The sequence below is a fragment of the Sphaerodactylus townsendi genome, linkage group LG01, assembly GCF_021028975.2.
Source record: "Sphaerodactylus townsendi isolate TG3544 linkage group LG01, MPM_Stown_v2.3, whole genome shotgun sequence".
Lineage (NCBI taxonomy): Eukaryota > Metazoa > Chordata > Lepidosauria > Squamata > Sphaerodactylidae > Sphaerodactylus > Sphaerodactylus townsendi.
In genome coordinates, this window is record NC_059425.1 from 65,592,019 (window position 1) to 65,611,837 (window position 19,819).

Consider the following 19,819-nt stretch of genomic DNA (forward strand, 5'->3'; position numbering starts at 1 on the left):
TCTCAGCAGTAGTGGGATTCAAAGGATTTAACAACCAGTTCCAGTGGTGGGATTCAAAGGATTTAACAACTGGTTGTGTGCAAGCACAGTTTTAACAACCGGTTCTGCCAAAGTGGTGCGAACCTGCTGAATCCCTCCACTGGCTCTCAGCAACCTGTTGCTTCCCCCATCACATGTGACACAAGCTGCATCCTCATTGGCAGGGAGCACAGGGCATTGTCTGCGATTGTGATCTGTAACTACCGGTAGGGCTTATTTTTAGAGGAGGGCTTATATTTTAAGCATCTGCCAAAAATCCTAAAAAAAATCATGATAGGACTTATTTTGGGGGGAGGGCTTATTTTCAGGGAAACATGGTAAGCAGGGTTGGCCCTGGTTAGTGTTTGGATGGAAAATCACCAAGGAAGTCTAGAATTGTATAAGTTGGCTGTGAACTGACAGAACTTTCCACCACCACCAATTCCAAATTGTATTATGAGGAGATGTATTTTTTCTTCTTTCACAGTCTAATGGGTGCCTACAGAGAAAACAGTCATAGATATTTCTTGGAAGTGTTATCTGAGGGGAATATTCCATTTTCCCCAAATACAAAATACAGCCCATGATGTCCCATGGAAGGATCATGCCCATGCAGTAGAAGCACATCATGAGGGTTTGTGGAAACCTAAATTGCTTTAATTGTTATTATCAGGATCCAGTCCATGTGGTGAGTCCCGTCATTGACATCATCAACTTGGATACTTTTGCTTATGTGGCAGCTTCTTCAGACCTGAGAGGAGGTGAGCCTGACAGCAACTTATGTGGACAGGTGACTTTTTCAAGAGGACAACTTACAATACTATAAGGGAAATAAAAAATTCTGAAGAAAGGATACTGTTCAAATGTAATGTGGATAACTGCTTGAATTTCGGGGAAGTTTGATGCTCTTGGAATTTTGATTTTCTTTGGTTATTGAAAATAATTTTGTTATTAATCAATTAAGCTCCCTTTGGAATCCATCGTTACATTTCAGTGGCTATTAATAATTTTTTCACCAGATAATAAAGCCTATGCCAAAGTGGAAGTAGAGGATGGATGAATTAATTAAATTTTGTGAGCTGTCATGTCACAAATAATCCTCTTCAGATAAATATGAACCAATAGGAGGATACAAAAGAAACTATTAACCAGATATTTAAATAGTAACTCGTCATCATTAACTCATTTTATGGTCTATAATCATCTCCTAAATAGACTAACGGTCATATGGACAGGTTTAGTTGGATGATTATATGATGAGTCATGATTTTAATAGCCACTTCTAGCTTTTCCATACTTCCTATTTCTTTTGTATTTAGGGTTTGATTGGAGCCTACATTTTAAATGGGAACAACTTTCTCCAGAGCAGAAGGCAAAGCGAACTGATCCTACGGAGCCCATCAAGTAAGTGACCAGAATGAGGAAGTTGAAAAGAAAGATGGCATGGAGGTTTCTTGAAAGAACTGTAGAACTGCCAATAAGATTCTTCACTTTAATGCATATGGAATAAATATGCCTGACCAAAAACCAGTGAAGTCAAAAAGAATTCATTTGATTACAAAGTAAACACATATATTTATCTGTTGTTTTGTTTTAAACAGTCAACGGCAACTAAGTTTATCACTAATCCAGTGGCGTATCTGCCCGAAGATAATGGGTAACTCCTGTCCCCAGGTGCACCTAATCTGGTTACATGGGGGGCTCAAAATCACCCCCCCATGTGACCAGATGCCTGTGCAAGAACTGCCTCGTCGTCTTTGGGCTCCCTCAGCCCCGCCCATGTCGTGGGAGCAATGATGTGGGCGAGGCCGAGGAAGTCCAAAGACAGTGAGGCAGTGGCGGCGCCCTGCCCCCCTCCCAGCCAGCTGCTGCTTTTCCCAGGCCCTGGGGAGAGCAGGAGCCTATCTCCAGGAACCCGGGGTGGGGCGACGGGGCCAGCCTCTGGAGATGTGCTTTTAAAAGCACGGAGGCTGGGGCGTGGCTCAGGGTGTGGCCCTGCCCCCAGGAAGGCATGACTTGGGGGCATGGCCTCATTTTCCCCCCATATGCCTCTGCACTAATCAGAAAGGAAGAAAATACTTATTGTCATGATCTGATGAATGCAGGATAACAGGGAAGTTAACTCAGGGGTTACAGTTTGTAGGGAGGCCAACTTCACACCCTACCAATCAATAGCACAATCAATAGCACAAGGCCAGATTTATTCAGATCTGTGGAGATTTATGACTTCTTTGATGAGGTCATTGTTGCTTAACTCATACTTCTTCCCAGTATGAAATCAATTATTCCAACTTGATTCCACCTTGTGGACCATTTTCGTCTCTGAGCCCCCACCATCATTTCTGTACAAGCCCCAGAGGGTCAGATTTCTCCATTTTATGAAAGTTTGAATAATGGGCTTTTAATTATCAGCAGCTGGGGTGTGAGATAGAAAATGAAGCATCCTTACACTTCATGCAGCTGGTACTGAGCACAGGATACTCTTTTGGAGAGGCCTCTGTTTGTGATCTAATGTGGCTGCAATGATAAATGGCATCTTGAGAATTATTCATCTAAATGGATTCAGCATGATAAGGTCTAAGTGAAAGGTTCTAACCATAATAGTGTTGGGAATTATCACAAGGCCATTGTCCAGACTTTCATGCTCAGCTGCAGAACATCTCCCATCAATGTCTCAGACCACCACCTCCCTGAAGTGTCACATGCATCTCTTCTTGCAGCACATGTATGAATAGTGCAGAAGGAGCAAGCTCTTACATATTACCCATAAAAATATGTTCACATGAATTGGTACGTGTTCACATACGAATGCAGTGTTGGTTACCAAAACATTCAGAAACCAACCAGGAACGTATTGGCCAGCAAAGCAGTACAACACTGCAAAAATGCTGTCTGCAGCTCAGAACTCTGGAAAAGATTCAGAGACTTTAGCAGTCTTTTTTTCCTTCATGCCTGTTGTTTTTGCTAACTGAAAGCTTCTATTTGCTTATAGCACATCCACAATCCCGCTTTGTCCTCCTCAGGACTCAACATGAACCAGGGTGCTGAGAGTAAAACATGCCCCATGAAGCAAATGGCGATGCTTGGAATGCAGTCTCCTTTGCATCTCATCCCACCCAATGCCACTTCTTTGTTTTTGCTTTCAACTGATCAGAAGGAAAACAGGAAAAAAATAACCCTGGATTAAATCCAGATCCAACTGATGACAAAAAGCTTCTTAAAAGCTCTTTCTTTATGTCTCTGAATAGGTATAACATTCCCCCTTTCCCTTGAGATGGTGCTTCCAGCAGGATAAAACTAGGTACAGAGCCCCAAATAAATAATGTCACGTAAATAACCCCCAAGTGCTAAATGGATTTTTGGTATGGAAGGCTGCAATCAGGGCTGTGAACTTGGAGCTCGTAGGAGTTTACCGATGAGTGCTTTAGCCACTCATTATGTGCCAGGGGAGCTTTATGACTGACAGAAAAATACCTAGATTTGTTTGAGGCTTTACTTGTCCAGAGAACAAGAGAGACAATTTCTGAGTTTAAGTATAAGACAGCCTAAAAGGAATTATCTCAATCTTTTCAGTCTCAGAAAAAAAAATTGTTATGTTCGGCTACCTTGATTAATAGGTCTATTGCTGTTGGTTTCCCTGACAATTGGGATGAATGAGAGGGACTTAACAAATGTCCCTGAATGTCCCTGATGGCTGCAGTCTTTGATACCCATCAAATTTGTGGCAAGCGACATAAGACAGCCAGAAGGACTCGTGTTTCAATGTAGGTTTGGAGAGCTAGGAGCTTTAAAGGGGTGCATCCTGGTATGTCTCTATACTCTGTTTCACATAAAGATGTTAGTAGATTCTACATTCCTCCACCACAGAACAAAGCATGCTGGACCTTCTTTGCTGTAGAATACACCACCTGGGTCCTAGTGCCTAGCTAGCCCTTTCCACTCCCACTCCCATCCATTTGAAAGTTTGAAAGCAAAAATAGATGAACTATAAATGCTCTAGTATCAAAGTGCCACGTTCAATATCAATAATGCACAAAATAATGGTTTTGACAAAAGCAGTCTATAAAAATAAACGATAATTCTCATATTTGTTCAGGACTATATTCTAATGCAGAAGCATACAATTTTCTCAACTGCTACACCTCAACTGACCAAACTAACATCTTTATGTGGGACAGAGTATAGATGGGAACAATGTCTGCTGTTTGGAATTTAAGTGCAGCATCAGACCCAGCAGTCTGGAGTCTTCTATCTTCTCTGTACTATGCCTGTATATCAGTAAATAACAATGGCACCATAAGTTTTGAATGCCCTGTCTTTCAGTACAGTCCCAAGCAGAGTTCTAGCCCATTGACACTGGTTGTAAACATTAAGCCTTATAGCCCTTCCCCTGGATTTCTTACCTCTCAGGCCCAACAAATGTTCTTGGCAGATGCTAATTACTTCTGCCTCTTTTGTTGGCATCTGTCCTACGGGAGCATAGGACAAGGAGTAAGGATTACTTGGATAATGTTCCTTTGTTTAAATTCATTTATGCCCTGTTTTTCCTGCAAGGTGGCTAGCCATCTAATGTTAAAACATTTACATATACATGCAAATAAAAAACAGAAGTTCAGCCTGAGCATGGGCCAGGGGGCACAGAAGTTAAGAGCTGTTGATAGTCAATCAATGGGAAGAAATAGGAGATGAAAAGTTTCCATATTCAGTTCCATGACTGTGTACAGAATCCTGGAAGGGAATATATTTCAAAATTGTTTGTTCTCTGCAGGCTACCTAGTTTGGAGTGCCAGGCTTCTTGAAGGCTAATGTAAAATAATCTGGGAGTTAAAGAGCTGCATGTATGATTTAGATATCATAAAAGTGCATGTGTTGTAGAATTGCTAGTGTGCAGACCAAATATTTCTGTACCACATCTAAGCAACTTTCTTCTTTCCTTCAAAACCACTGCAGGACTCCTATCATTGCAGGGGGACTTTTTGTGATTGACAAGGCCTGGTTTAACCATCTTGGAAAATATGACCCTGCCATGGATATCTGGGGTGGAGAGAACTTTGGTGAGTCATTGTCACTCTATATTTGTGAGCAAATTTCCTTTTGAAGAGTTGAGTTAGAGAGGTGGGGCTGTCTATCAGTATTCTGTTGATGGAGCTAAATGCCCACCACTCAAGAAGTCCCACTTTTTGTTTGACAGAAACCTAGCCCAACAAGAACAGGTTCAGTACCTTTAGGAAAGTATTACCAACATTCTGAAGATTCCGCCTATCTTTTCCAACCCTTCCAGCATTTTCTTCATAATCTGTTAGCATATATACTATCATCCAGTGGTCCCTGGGCACCACTAATCTGGTCATGTGGGGGGTGCAAAATCGTCCCCCCCCATGTGACCAGGAAGACAGCAAGACCGCTGGCAACTGGCAGTCCCCCTCCTGGCTGCCGGCAGTCGACCTCGTCATTGACATGGGCAGGGTTGAGGGTGCCCAGCCGCTGCCGCCCCCTCTGCTCCCGGCTCCCAGCCAGAAGTCCCTTCTGCCCTCCCCTCCAGGGAGGCCAGAATAGACTGCTGTCCCTGGCCTCCGAGAGCTGCTTTTATAAGCGCAGGGGGTGGGGCTTGGGACCCCGCCACCTGATCCCCGCCCACTGGTTTCAGTGCTTATAAAAGCAGCTCTCAGAGGCCGGGGACGGCAGTCTCTTCTGGAAGGGACTGCTAGCTGCTGGCTAGGGGCCGGGAGCAAGGGGGGGGCAGTCAGGAGCCCTTGCCCCTACCCATGTTGATGGGATCAATGGGATCAATTGCAGGCAGATGGGAAGGGGACTTCTGGCTGGGAGCAGGGAGGAGCGGCAGCTGGGCTGAGCGGATGGAGCCCTACCCTCAGGCATAGGGGAGGGGGTGCCCAGAGACAATTTTTCTCCAGGCACCATTTCCCCCTAATATGCCTCTGCTATCATCTTCTCATGCCATTATCAACTTCATCCTAAGAAGACAAAAAGGACAGGCAGGCAATCTGTTCACAAGCAAAGACACCCTCTGAGTGAAGAAAATCTGGTATACCAATCAATCAAATTCACGTTTATTAGCCATGGGCCATACACGCATGTATAAGACTTCAACCCTGGCCCAGCTCCCAAGAGTTTACATAAAAATTAAAACTCAATATGAGATTTATACAAAGCATTAAAATCCAAAACAGAGGCTATTATATAAGCTTGAAAAATACAAATAGAATAATTGTATGGCATTGAAATACAGCAACAAAATAATAATATTTAATTATATAATTAAGACAAAGTCAAGTTGAAACTATGAGGGGATTTGGCCACCTATGTTACAACATAGCTTTTAAAGTTGGAGCTTTAGTTATGTTTTCTCTAATTTTTGCTGCTAGAAACATAAACGTCACAACTTTAGTTGTAACCTGAGGAAAAACATCAGCCATAAGAAAGTAAACCTTCTCCTCCACATTGCCTTTCAGGCCTATCAGGATGTCATTGATATATTTGGTTCAGATAACAGCATAAAAAGGGCAGTAGGGTGTGTAATGTATTATGTCCTCACACTGCTTTAGTCTACATCTGCAAACTCGTAACTCTCTTGGGCTCATTCCACACATGCAGAATAATGCACTTTCAAGCCACTCTCAGTGCAATTTGCAGCTGTGTGGAACAGCAAAATCCACTTGCAAACAATTGTGAAAGTGGATTGAAAGTGCATTATTTTGCACATGCAGAAGGGGCCTTGGTGTTCTGGCATATCTCCCCAGTAAATATTCTGATTTAAATGACTGAAATCTCAGGGATGTAAATTATTTTCTTAGGTTTGCATCCTTGAGATTTGTAAGATATTGGGAGTAACATTTCTTCTTTTTAACTCGAGAGAACCATGGGGAGTATTTCAGGGTGACAACCGCATTGTTGTCTAATAGAGCATCTTTACTATACAGCCACTCATGAATTTTACTAGCATCCCATGATTGAATTGTTTCCAGGTCAGGAATTTCATAGAGAGCTAGAATTGGAGAAATTTGATCCTCCCACCTATTTGTTCTCATCTGGTATACAGAGATCTGATGTACCATCAGCCACTGAAGGCATGTTAGAAGAGAGAAATGGGCTGTATCAAAGTTAATTCCAAAGGCCTGGTAGGGATCTCCTTCGGGACCTCTCTAATTATGCAGTGTATTGTATTAGCATGCCACCAAGTAGAGACTGAAATAGCTGTTCATCTGGGGGATGACTTTGTGGTGGCAATGGGAAAGACTATTGCTTGGGTAGAGTTAAAGCATCTGTTATGGTTTCTCAGTTTTATCATATTCTAAGAGATTAGTACATGCTTATTTTAACCCCTTGATGATTATATGTAGGGCAGTAAATCTAGGAAATTCCTAAATGGTGGTACTTGTGCGTGATCTTCCAAGCGTGAAGGAAGTCACCCATCCATCTGCTTTCTTGTACCAGATTTATAGGTCATACATGAATCAGCTCTGGAAAGGCTCCTTGCATTCAGATTCATGAATGAGCCTTATGTCAGGTGAAGGTATCCTTGGGGGAAATTTCTCCGTGTTATGCTAAGGCTACAAGAAGCGTTGGGGGGCAGGGGAGGAGAAAACTTAAAGCTACAATTATCAGTAATAGGTCTGCTGATTATAGTTGCCCTTGATATATTCTGGATTACACAGAAATAAAAATGATTGATGACAAGAACAACCATGGTCTTGTGGCTCCAAAATAAAACACAAATCCTGTGACATCTTAACGACTAACAACATTTATTTCAATAGGAGCTTTTGTTCAGAATATCTTTTGGGAAATTCTTGTAGGGAAATTTAAAGATTGAGGAAAGGAGAAGTTGAATCAGAGAGGGGTTTGATATGAATCCTGTCATAAATCTTTCTAATGTAGTTCTCTGTGCTAGTTCTCTGTGCTTCTGTTCTGTGGACAGTTCTTGGATTTCCTTGCAGGAAGCCTAAGAAGTGTTGTTAGCCCTTCCTGTTCAAAGATTCACTCCATCTTGACTGCTTCTCCCTTTTTTTTAGAAAAAAAATATTTGAGACTGTAATGAGACTGTAAACTTAAGGGAGTTGACTGTAGCCTTGAAAGAGGGAGGGAAGCACCAGAATGTCAGGGAGACGGATCTTAAGCTGCCTTTAATACTTCAACACCTCGAGGGAATGTGGCTTGCAAGGAAAAATAATCCTGTGTCTTAGCAGATGTAGCAGCTTTGCCAGTGATCCATAGAAACAGATGCTCCCGCTTTGCAATAATCCCATCCATTGTCTGACATTGTTTTTTTTCCCCTGGAAGCCTTTTATCATAGTGTGTGTATACATAAGAACAGTGTTCTAAAATGTTTTCCTTGACCTTCTCATGGAACATACCTTATCCCCTGAGATTTTCTCATACGCTGAAACTTTTAAACAGTTAATTAAGTACACCAGAAATTGGAAACATGGATTCTGCAATGGTGAATTAGTCCAGAGGTCCTTCCAATTTTGTAGCCCAGTTGACGAAGAAGAAGAAGAGTTTGGATTTATATCCCCCCTTTCTCTCCTGCAGGAGACTCAAAGGGGCTTACAATCTCCGTGCCCTTCCCCCCTCACAACAAACACCCTGTGAGGTAGGTGGGGCTGAGAGAGCTCCGAGAAGCTGTGACTAGCCTAAGGTCACCCAGCTGGCGTGTGTGGGAGTGTACAGGCTAATCTGAATTCCTCAGATAAGCCTCCACAGCTCAGGCGGCAGAGCTGGGAATCAAACCCGGTTCCTCCAGATTAGATACATGAGCTCTTAACCTCCTACGCCACTGCGTAGTCTAGTAGTTCAGTTTGAAGCAGAGTTACTCTCTTCAAAGTATGATGAAGACAATGGATTTAGAAGAAAGGCATTACTCTGCTTAGGACAGTAGCAGCTCATAGCCTTGGGAAGAATCTAACAGTATATAAAGAACACACATGGGATATAACAGAAAGCAGTGGGATAGGATTGATTGATTGATTGTCAATCTCTGCTTCTGAACTTGATGTGAAACTACAGATCTTGCTTGGTTCCCTCTAGGGGTTTTGTCTCCTTGTGTCACTGTCTGTTCCTGAATGAATTACTGATAATGAGTTGTTTGCATGAAAAGAATGGTATTTCCATATGGTAGGTAAGACTGGCAGACACCACTAGCACTTTACTGCATATTTACAGCTTCAACCAATACTTGGGAGCACCTGTAGCTCTTAGATAGTAGTTTGGTGCAAATCAGGAGGAGAACTTGGCAGTTGTTCTGTGTGTGGGGAGATCAATCCTTGAAGGAGCATTGTACCAGTCCTTAACTGTAATAAATAATTCATTAAAATTATTCATTGCTTAAAGGAGCAGTGTTGGTAATTCTCCTGTCTGAAGTGTTACTTCTACCCTCCTAACAGAAATTGATTTGTAAAGTTGGAATGAGCCAAAAGGACATCTGGCCAAACTCTGGGCTGTTAAGGCAAGAGATCCAGACAACACAAACAAGTGAGCAATGCCACTTACTGCAAAGGCAAACACAGCGTCTTCTGTGGTAGTGTGGACAGAGCTTGGGAGTGGTCAGGACACAATCTGTTAGAATCCTGCAGCAGCAGAGCAAATCAACTAAAGCTCTGCTTTGATTCTTATGGTTGGTGATGCACTGAACTGAGGTTATGCTTGGGTTCTAGAGCAGGTGCAAGGGCTGTACCAGGAAGCAGAGGTAAGAGCTCTCCTTCGTACAATTGCTGCTGCTAAAGCACACCATTGGTTTGCCACCAATTGATTGCCTTACCTCAATAGAACCTATTGGTGGGAGATGGCTCCAGAGAAAACTGCAGTCTCTGTTGCCTCAACATGTGAAGTGCAGAGTTGCACTGAAATTGGTAACCGGACTCCTTTGTGAACATTCATAGGCTACACTGTGTGGGAATGCGCATTAAATAAAAATAATGGTGATGAGTGTGACTCAAATTAATGTGATGAATTTGAAGTTTTTTTAAAAAAATTCTGGCACGCATACCACATTCTGGCTTTTTTATCCTTCGTTAACAAATTCTGTATTGGCTGTGTGGAGCAAAGTGGGCCTGTATTATACATCGCCTTAATAATTATAAGAAACAAAAAATGTAAGCCAGGCTGTTTGCAAAGAGTCCTGCTTACACTCTGGCTCTTCCTTTGTGACATCGTGACTCAAAGTGTGCTATGAGGAGTCTGCAAATGAGCTCAGGAAATCCTATTTTGATTATGAGTTTCCCTGATTTGGTGTGGCAAAATGTAGCATGAGAGATGAGGTAAAGCCAGAATAGAGCCTACTCCATGACTTTAAAAAGCTGAAACAGAATCTCTTACAGAAATTTCATTCCGGGTGTGGATGTGTGGAGGAAGCTTGGAAATCATCCCCTGTAGTCGGGTCGGGCACGTCTTCCGAAAGAAGCATCCTTACACCTTCCCTGAGGGAAATGCTAACACCTATATAAAGTATGTCTTTCGCGTTCACATTTTTCACACTCTACTAACTAAAACCAACAGCTATTCTGTGGAAAGCCACAAGCAAAACAGGATATTTACTACTTTCTACTCTGTGCTTTCAAAGTTACAATCCCAAATATACATGTATATTTTCCCGATATTTTCGTAATACACAGCCCTTGATTCCACATTAAGAAGGAGCAAAAAGGAAGTGTGGGCAGTGATCTCCTCTGTATGGTACCAATTACCAGCAAGCGCAGTGCTACCACTAGAGGCTGGATTTGCAAAGAGATCCTGCACTGCTGAACAGCTACTGGAATCCTTAAAAAGGGGAAGAGTTGGTTTTTATATCCCACTTTTCTTTACATTTAAGGAGACTCAAAGGGGATTACGAACTCCTTTCTCTTGCCCTCCCCACAACAGACACCTTGTGATGTAGGTGGTGATGAGAGAGTTCTGAGAGAACTGGGACTAGCCCAAGTTCACCCAGCAGGCTTCATGTGTAGATGCAGGGAAACAAAACAGATTTATCAGATTGAAGTCCACCATTAAGAACGTAAGAGGAGTTGTGGAGGAGTTGGGTATTAAAGCCAGTTCTCCATATTAGAGTTTGCCATTCTTAACAACTTAATGGCACTGTGTTAATATGACCTGTCAAGAATGGTTGCCTTTTTATAAGACGTACTTTTTTTTTGCGACTACTTAGTTTAACGTTATGGGCCAGGAATAGATTCAATAAATCAATTAAAACCAAGATACTAATAATCCGTGATTCAGTGTGACTATGATCAAAGTATGCATATGCAAATAAAATGCATTAATGCTACTTCTACTGCTGGTACAACTGGTACAAAACCTTTTTTCTAGCAGCAGTATATTAACCTTTGTGCGGAATTCCTGTAAATAAATGTTGTTTTTAAAGACACAGGTCCTGTGGTATCATTAATAGAAATTTAAAATGTGTCTACGTGCATGTTTATATGGAACCCAAACATCCTATTCCACACACCTATGAGCAGTCCATTTAACAATACAGAAGCACCTATGAGCTGCCCCATGCATTTCAATAACATCCCATAATGAGCAAGGTATCAAGGACACACAGAAATACTGCTTTTATTGAATTCAGTGGAATAGCCAGACACATAGACGTCTTAAACATGCTTGAATTGTGTGGAATAAGACGTGCAATCATTAGTGGTACAGTTATAACATGGACAGATAATCAAGAGTAGGACATCATAAAAAATGAAAAGAGAAACAGAAAAGAGAAGAAAATGTTGTTTTCCTGAACACAGTTTGCCTAAACTTTAAATTTTTAAAAAGCCATTGAAAAACAAGGGGAAAGGGAAGAAGCAGCAAAGGGAAGGGAAAGACCAAGATAGGCTGACTAAAGAAGACATTTCGCTGAAGATCTATGAGGACAAACTGTAAAAATCTACAGATACACACAATCTGCAAGACAGAAATTTATGCATGTCAGAACTGAGTTGCTTTTATGCTTCTGAATGCAAAAGACATACATCACCCATTGTTCTTCTTGTAAGAAATTGGCATGTTAGATTCTGCAACCCAAACAGTATTGAGACATTTTTGGGAAAGAGGTGAGAAGAGACATAAAAATGAAAACTGAAATGAATCTGTCAGACTAACAAAAAGATATACTAATTTGACTTTTTAAAAATCTGACAGGTAAATGTACTACTTTTGCTGCATTTTAGGGCTATGAAAGAAGTCAATGTTTTGGAGTTTCAACCACTGATTCTAAACAATTATTAGCCTATATAATATTAGGATATAGCTTATGATTGTATCGCAGGGGGCTGAAAACAAAGCAGCAGGGGCTTGACTTATGGAACTACCCTATAGCCTATCAGATAATTGCAGTTCAGCTGATCTCTTCTGGGTAGTCAGTAAAGCACATCATTCACAGTGCAATGTGGGAAGGGAGAGTGGAAGCACACAGGAGACCAACAAGTTTCACCACTAGCATGTTTCTGAAATGCACTGCCACCGGCGGAGGGTTGTATGTAACGGTCTGTTGCTCCAGTCATCAACAAGACTCAGGAAGATTTCAAGAGCTTTATTGGCACTGTGTCATCCCAGGCTCAGATAGCTGAAATGGAGTGGTTTCGCTCTCTGACCCCTTGTATATACCTTACAGTTTAGCTCAACCCCTGTTTTCCCCCCAGCCTCGCATTTCCATAATATCAGCATGTGAAAGGACAGTGAGAATAACAGCATTGTTTGGTACAGACAGTTAACTCCTCCAAGAAGGCAGATAAGGAGAAATGGTTAAGCTCTATTGAACTAGGAGCAGCAAGCAAAGGAGGGAGGCCCCTGTAGCCTTGAGCGATGATAATTGCCAGGCCATCTGCAGCTGGGTTGTGAACGTGCAAACTGCCAGGCCTGCAATGGCGCAGGCCTGACAGTTGTGGCAATGTTACGTCCCACCCAGATGCCAGTATGGCAACATTGTAGAGCAACACTGGCACAAGCTGCTGTGCCAGTGGAGAAAAGGATGGGTCCAGGGCATGGTAAGTGTTAGCTGATTCCATAAACCACCCCAGCATGAGACTGGGGTGGTTTATGTATTCCTGTTGTGCATACCATACACACATACCATTAAAAACCACAGTGTAGCTCACAGACATCCATGCAATAGAACAGGCCAGGCACATCCCTCCCCAGCCCCCAGCAGAGCACAGGATGCCAACTAGATTCATAATGAATACTCCCTCCCCACCTTTAGCCAAACACCTCCCCTGTACCAAATTCCTCTACCTCTAGCACTATATAGACCCTAGCCAGGATTCCCCAGGTTCAGCAGAAAAGCTGTGTGGCTTTGGACTTTCTCTTAAAGGTCTCTGCCATGCACCCATGGAGTGCACAGTGTTACACTGCAGCAGCAGGAGGGGCACAAACATGCACTTAGCACCAACACCCAAGGGGAAAAGCAAGTTTCATACCATGAGGCCAATGTGTCTCATTTCAGAATGCTAACAGGTACCCATCTCCAGAGGCTCAGTCTGAAAAGGTGGGGAGTGATCAGGCTCTTTTGCTACTGGTCAAGCTCATGCTGGGGAAAGGGGTGACATCCTGTCTGCTTCGTGGACTACAGGTTTGTAGGGGTGGGGAAGGCACTCAAACCACACAGCACAGTAGGGGTTACACTGTTGCTGGGTCTTTCCTTCCTTCACTGGCTCTCTAGAGGAGTGGTATCAAGGGGTCAGTGAGCCTTGATTGGCTGCACTTGAAAATACTGCTCAAGAGACATCATCAGTTGACTGGTGGGTATAGCTGGGATTCATATGGACCCCAGCAAGCTTTCTATGCTGGCTATTTTTTCTGGAGCTGTTGTTATTTCCACCTGCAAAATGTTCATAAGGAATGGACCTACTGTACTGCTATTCCTTTGGCATATGGCTGCCACTGCTGCAGTGGCCCTCACGACTGTGATGTAAAAGAGATAAGCCATAGCCAGTATCTATGACCACAAGCACTCTTAAATTGCACCATTTTCACTAGCTGAAACAGCTTGAGAGTGTTATTTGCCCCATCAAGGGGGTTGCACAGGCAAAGGGTCAAATGTTGGCACCAGGGCCATTTCAACTCGGGAAAATGGCACAAGAGTTAGGCAGGAGCCCTTCCTCCCCATGTTCCAATCAGAATTGGATCCCTGCAGCACTTCTAGATACAGTTGGCTTTGGGAACTCACAGCAGCATTATGGCTACAAGACCCATGACAAACTCGTGAAAGATAATATGTGCATTGGCCCTTATTTAGGCATTTTTTTACCCCACTTTACAGCTAAAGTAGTACTCAGGATCATACAACAGCAAAGCTGGGGTTGTGAATGTATACATACTTACGAGATAGGAGAAGCCAGACCTGTGACTTCTCCTGTGCGATAAATATATTCTTGCCTCACATATTAAATGTTTGGGTCTCTCATAAAAAGTTGCCAATGCACAACAGAAATACATAAAGCATGAAACAGCCCTTAAGCCCTGAGAGTAAATGCAACCTCCATTTTTTTCTTGGCTTCCTGACATAAGATGTCTGCATCTCTTGAGGAAAGCAATATGCTATTCACTACTGAATTTCATATTTTCTCTCCCTCAATGACAGAAGGGGAAAGAGGAGCTGGGAGAATTTCTCTTTCCCTTACTCCTCATTTCCTACAGCATTTTTTTCTTTGAGTCATCAAATTAAAACTCTTTCATGCATGCTTCTTTGGTTTCTCCTCAGTTTTTAATATTTCTCTTTAGAAACACCAAGCGCACAGCTGAAGTGTGGATGGATGAGTATAAGCAATACTATTATGCTGCCCGACCTGCGGCTCAAGGGAGGCCATATGGAGAGTAAGTGTCCCCCTCTGGCGGTGAAGGAAAACACAAAGAGATTGACTCAATTGTTTGATGCAGTGGAACCTCATTATGGTTTTATGGGAGCATCGTCCAGCTGTTGGGTTGCTTGCATTTTGTTTCAGTGGGAACAGTTAATTAGATGTTAATAGTAAGCAGATGCTGCAAGTATACAGAAATAAACTCTTTAGTTGCTTGGTATATCAAAAAGCTACCGTATAGAAAACCATACTGGCTTTTCTTATTGAAAAACAAAGAAGTGGGTATCCTTCTGTTTGCTAGAATATGTCTCTGGTCAATATCCAAGAATGTCTCTTCCTTTAATGACTGCCGTATTGGCCCAAGAAAGTGAGCAGTTACTTTCCTGAATCCGATGAGCTGGCAGCGAGAATGTAGACTGCCCCAGGGCAAAGAAACAAATAAGGGAGAGGAGGCTGCCAATTGAAATCCTCATTTCCATATTTGCCTTAGGGCAACGGAGAGTTACTTTGCCCTAGAAAATGTGGGCTAATTTATTCTACTTTCACCTGGGCTTTTTGCCTGTTTATGTTCTTTATCTACATCTCTGCTTGCTTTTTATTCCTTCCCAGATTCCTCTGTATAATGTGAATTTTTAAACACACACACGCATTACAGTCAATGCAACAAAACCCAGGTCAACTTTATGTTTTGACCTACATGCTCCTTGTAACCTTGTGATAGCTCTGGAGAACATTTGCTGTTTGTTAAATGAGAGTCTTGTAATACTGCGTTGCTAAATTTATTCCCTCCACCTAGGTGCATGTGCACATATCGTTGTGATTAAACTATCAGTAATAATGCTACTCAGCAGTTTGGAGAGAATCAGTGGGATTCAATCTAATGGCTTACCTCCCCTCCAGTAGGTCTTGCTAGTTTTGTGCTTGCAGAACCAGTAACTGAATTGAGCTAGAAGTCACGCATTCAGCACCTATTGTGGGTGTAGTTTCTCATCCAGCAGGGAGATAAGCATGGAAGCTGCTTGCATATGCATGAGCCTGCTAACTCATTATATGCTGTAAACATATCCATAGCAGACATACCATTTTGGCACCAGGCTTCAAGTGGAATTATAGTGGTGGGACTAAGTTGTGCAATTATTTGCTGGCCTTTGACAATCAGCTTCAAAGCAACTTGTTGAAAGTCACACACTGAGTTAGTAGCAGAAATAAAGAACTCCTAATTACCAGGAAGTTTTGCCACTGACTAGATTTATGCCATGACTTGGCTCTGTTTCAAGATTTAACAGTATGTGCTGTCATAATTGTATTTTGAAAATATTTTCCTTTCTACAGCATCCAAAGCCGAGTGGATCTGCGAAAGGCCTTGAAATGTCATACCTTCAAGTGGTATCTGGAAAATGTTTATCCGGAACTAAGGTACTAGCAGTTTTTAATATCATGTGCTACTTAGGAGTGCAATTTCAGAAACCCTCCTTTTAAAAAAAGATTGACACATCACCAAGAGGTGACTTTCTTCCTTGTCATCCCTTTAACAATAATGTCTTAATCTTCCATTGTAATAAAATCACCAAATATTTAATTACTTTTTTCTTTAGCTGTTATCAAAATGATAACCACATTTTATCATGTGGTTACTCATTTGCCTCACAAATTGTCATGTAATTCAGCACTCAGTCTTTTTCAAAGGATCTCCTCATGCATGCCAGAAACAATGTGTATGAAACATTTTCCCAGGCTATAGGAAAACAGGGGAAGAGGGAAGATAAGAATATTATATAATGTTGAACATTATATAATATTGAATGTCCTTCAAGGAGCTCATAGAGGTTTTCCCCATTTACCCTGTGAGAAGTAAGGGGTAAACCAGTGCTGGTGTGGCGTAGCAGTTAGAGTATTGGCCAGGATACAAAGTTGGGAATGCTACTGGATGACCTTATGACAGACATTTTCTCAGCCTAAACTGCCTAACAAAGGCTATTGTGAGGATAAAATGGATGGGGCAGAGAAACCATGTATTCTACCCTGTTTTCCTTAGAGGAAAGGTAGAATAAAAACCAAATAAGCTGAGAGAAAGTGCTACAATATCAGCCAGCATCCTTTCTCACAGCTCAATGCAGATTTTCCCAGTCCAAATTCAACTTTCTGGTCACTACATCATATTTGTACTCCTCTGCCCTATACAGGAATACTGTTGGTAGCAGCCCACATCAAGTAAACACTGATTATCCCTATCCTGGGCCTCTCTTCCTAGAATTCCTGAGGAATCACTCTACCAATCTGGGATAATACGGCAGAGACAGAGATGTGTGGAATCCCAGAAATCGGAGAGACCGGAGTTCCCTGTTGTGATCCTGAACCCGTGCATTATCAGCAAGACCACAGCTGCAGTGGCACAGGTAACGTTTAGGACCCGTTGCATTGCAGCAAAGGTTGTTATTAGTCTGTTGGTGGGGTATTTAAAATAGTTGTTATTACCTTCATCATCATGACAACACTGTATGATAAGTCAATTCTACAGATGAATAAATGGAGGCTGAGAAAGTGACTGGCTGAGAGTCACTGACTTGATTCCATGGCTAAAGTAAATGTTTACTTTGCAAAACCTGTTCTTTGCCTTTTTGTCTGCAGGCACTCATTGAAATAACAAGAATATCAACTCAATAACAGTTTAAGATATAAAGCACACCAATAAAAGCAGCAAGGGCCTAGCATAAACTGTATTTGAGCAGAACAGCATACTTAAAAGCAGAGGCGTAGCAAGGGGGAAAAGCTCCCAGTGCATTGGTGTGCCCTCTGCCCTCATTCCGCCCCGGAATGCCCCTGTCCCACCCCAGAACGCCCCCACCATGCCCCCAAAATGCACTCGCCACTCCCTCACAGGGGAAGTTGTGGCACATAGTGAATTGGCTGTTTTCTGATCTGTGAGGAAGTTGAGCCTCTTGCCACGATATCCACTATGCAAAGGGGCATTTCAAAATTGCTACCATTAATATTAAAATGTGATAGCATTTTCAAGACTGGAGCCATGCAGATGTTCTCCCAGTTACATAGGAAAGGCACAATCATGCCATTAGACACCAGATGAATTGCCAGAGCCAAAACCAAAGCCAATCTGCAAGTGCAAAAAAGACAATACGTTATATTTCAGATGAGGTATTTCAGAGCACAGTTTGAGGGCTATACTCTTTGAATGTTCTCCCATGTGAGACAACAAACAGCCTAGCCAAACAAACATGTCTAGCCTTCTGTGTGCTGGGCTGGTTTTCTGTGTGCAGGAAGGTTTTACATGGGTGAGTCCATGAGCAAACAATCCAGCACCTGCATTTTTTTTTGCTTTTCTTTGATATGGGAATAGAACTCAGATTTCCTTTCACTTTTATTGGGCCTATGCTCATATGAAAGAATTCCCCATGTTGTTACCCAAAACGTTGGGGGTCTGCCCTTTTTAGAGTGAGGAATTTGTGAGGACAGACCTTGCTTAGCGAGAGAGGGCAACTATTTCATGATCTTTGCCACCTTTATGTTTTTCTCCTTAGAAATCTGTAGGAATCAAGAGTAAAGTTTAGCAATTTTATTAGAAAAGTAAAATACAAAATGCATAAACACACAAATAAAGCAAGCACACAGTGTATTTACACAGTCCTCAGCTCTAGAGTTGAGGGGAAAGGTCAGAAATAGATTGGGGGTTTGTGGGGGAAGGCTATAATTTCCTTATTGAGAAGAGGAAGTGTCCTAAGAAGCAGAGTTCAATACCCACAAAGAGACAGGGTGAAAGCAGTTGGCATGCAGTGCAATAGACACATTGGACACTGACTGCAAGTTGGGCAGCTAATTTATAGGAAAACTAGCGGTACCCGGCCACGCTTATTGTGGTGAAATGGGAAAGGAACAGTAGCAGCAAATCAATTACAGAGGCCAGCAGTACGTGCTCATGGAAACGCACAGGCTGATACTGTGCAATGTCATTGATGTGTGTGACCGCATTCCTGGGGGGGGGGGGAATGGAAAGGCACCCCTCCCACACATCTAGGCTGGCTGGTCACGATCCTTTACCTGGGAGTAAGTTGGGGTGGTGACAATGTGTGTTGCTTCTAAGTAAATTCTCTGAGGGGGGCGACTCAGCCATTCAAAGTATGTAACGGTTGCTTTATTGAGCTTACTCCTGAGTAACGCATGCCTCGGAGGCAACCTGGTTTTCTGAACTGTAACCTCAGTATTCAGGGAATCTAGGCTGGCTCCCTTGCATGCCACCCCTCACTCTCTCCCCTCCCTCACTTCTCTTCCCTTGCACGGCACCCGTCCCCCTACCACACTCCCCTTTCCCTTTGCTAGAGTGGGTGGGTCATATCCAGATGCTGGGCCCCCTCCCTCCCCTCCCTTGCATGCCACCCCTCACTCTCTCCCCTCCCTAACTTCTCTTCCCTTGCATGCCTCCCCCTCCATCCCTTCCCTCTCCCACCCTCTCTTCCCTTGCATGCCACCCCTCCCCCTCCCTCCCTTCTGTCTGCTAGGGTGGGTGGGTCATATCCAGATGCTGGGTCTGCTCCCTCCCCTCCCTTGCATGCCACCCCTCACTCTCTGTCCCCTCTCTCACTTATCTTCCCTTGCATGCCTCCCCCTCCATCCCTTCTCTCTCCCTCCACTGAATGTGTATGAGAGTAGGTGTGTTGTGTGGTAGCAGTGGGTGAGGCACAGAGTGAAAGGTATCTGCATGTGAGGGGGGAACCCCACCTGACGTCTCACACGGCAACGTGTGTATGTGTTTTACTTCCACTTGAGTTATTGCCTATGTACTGTTTTCACTACTCATATCTGGCCATCTGAGCGAACATTCTAAGGGCACGAACATTCTAAGGGTGACAGTTACACACAGGCAGCTTCATGGTCTGGTGCGCCAGGAAAAAGATGTTTTACCTGGCTCAGGTGTGTTGTCTGACAGCGGGATGTACGTAAGAACACAGTTGGGGGAATGAGTAAGTGTCTGTGAAATTTGCAGTGCG

General features: G+C 42.9%; 1 protein-coding gene across 1 annotated transcript in view; it reads left to right on the forward strand.

Annotated features, from left to right (window-relative positions):
• Window positions 1-17,483, forward strand: part of GALNT14 (polypeptide N-acetylgalactosaminyltransferase 14) — a 271,648-nt gene extending 254,165 nt beyond the window's left edge. The window contains exons 7-14 of the mRNA XM_048504950.1: window positions 692-779; window positions 1,338-1,422; window positions 4,969-5,072; window positions 10,353-10,479; window positions 14,743-14,835; window positions 16,152-16,235; window positions 17,071-17,215; window positions 17,448-17,483. Of these exons, the coding sequence (XP_048360907.1) occupies window positions 692-779; window positions 1,338-1,422; window positions 4,969-5,072; window positions 10,353-10,479; window positions 14,743-14,835; window positions 16,152-16,235; window positions 17,071-17,215; window positions 17,448-17,483 (762 nt within the window). The remainder of the gene's footprint in view (window positions 1-691; window positions 780-1,337; window positions 1,423-4,968; window positions 5,073-10,352; window positions 10,480-14,742; window positions 14,836-16,151; window positions 16,236-17,070; window positions 17,216-17,447) is intronic.
• Window positions 17,484-19,819: the final 2,336 nt, after the last annotated feature.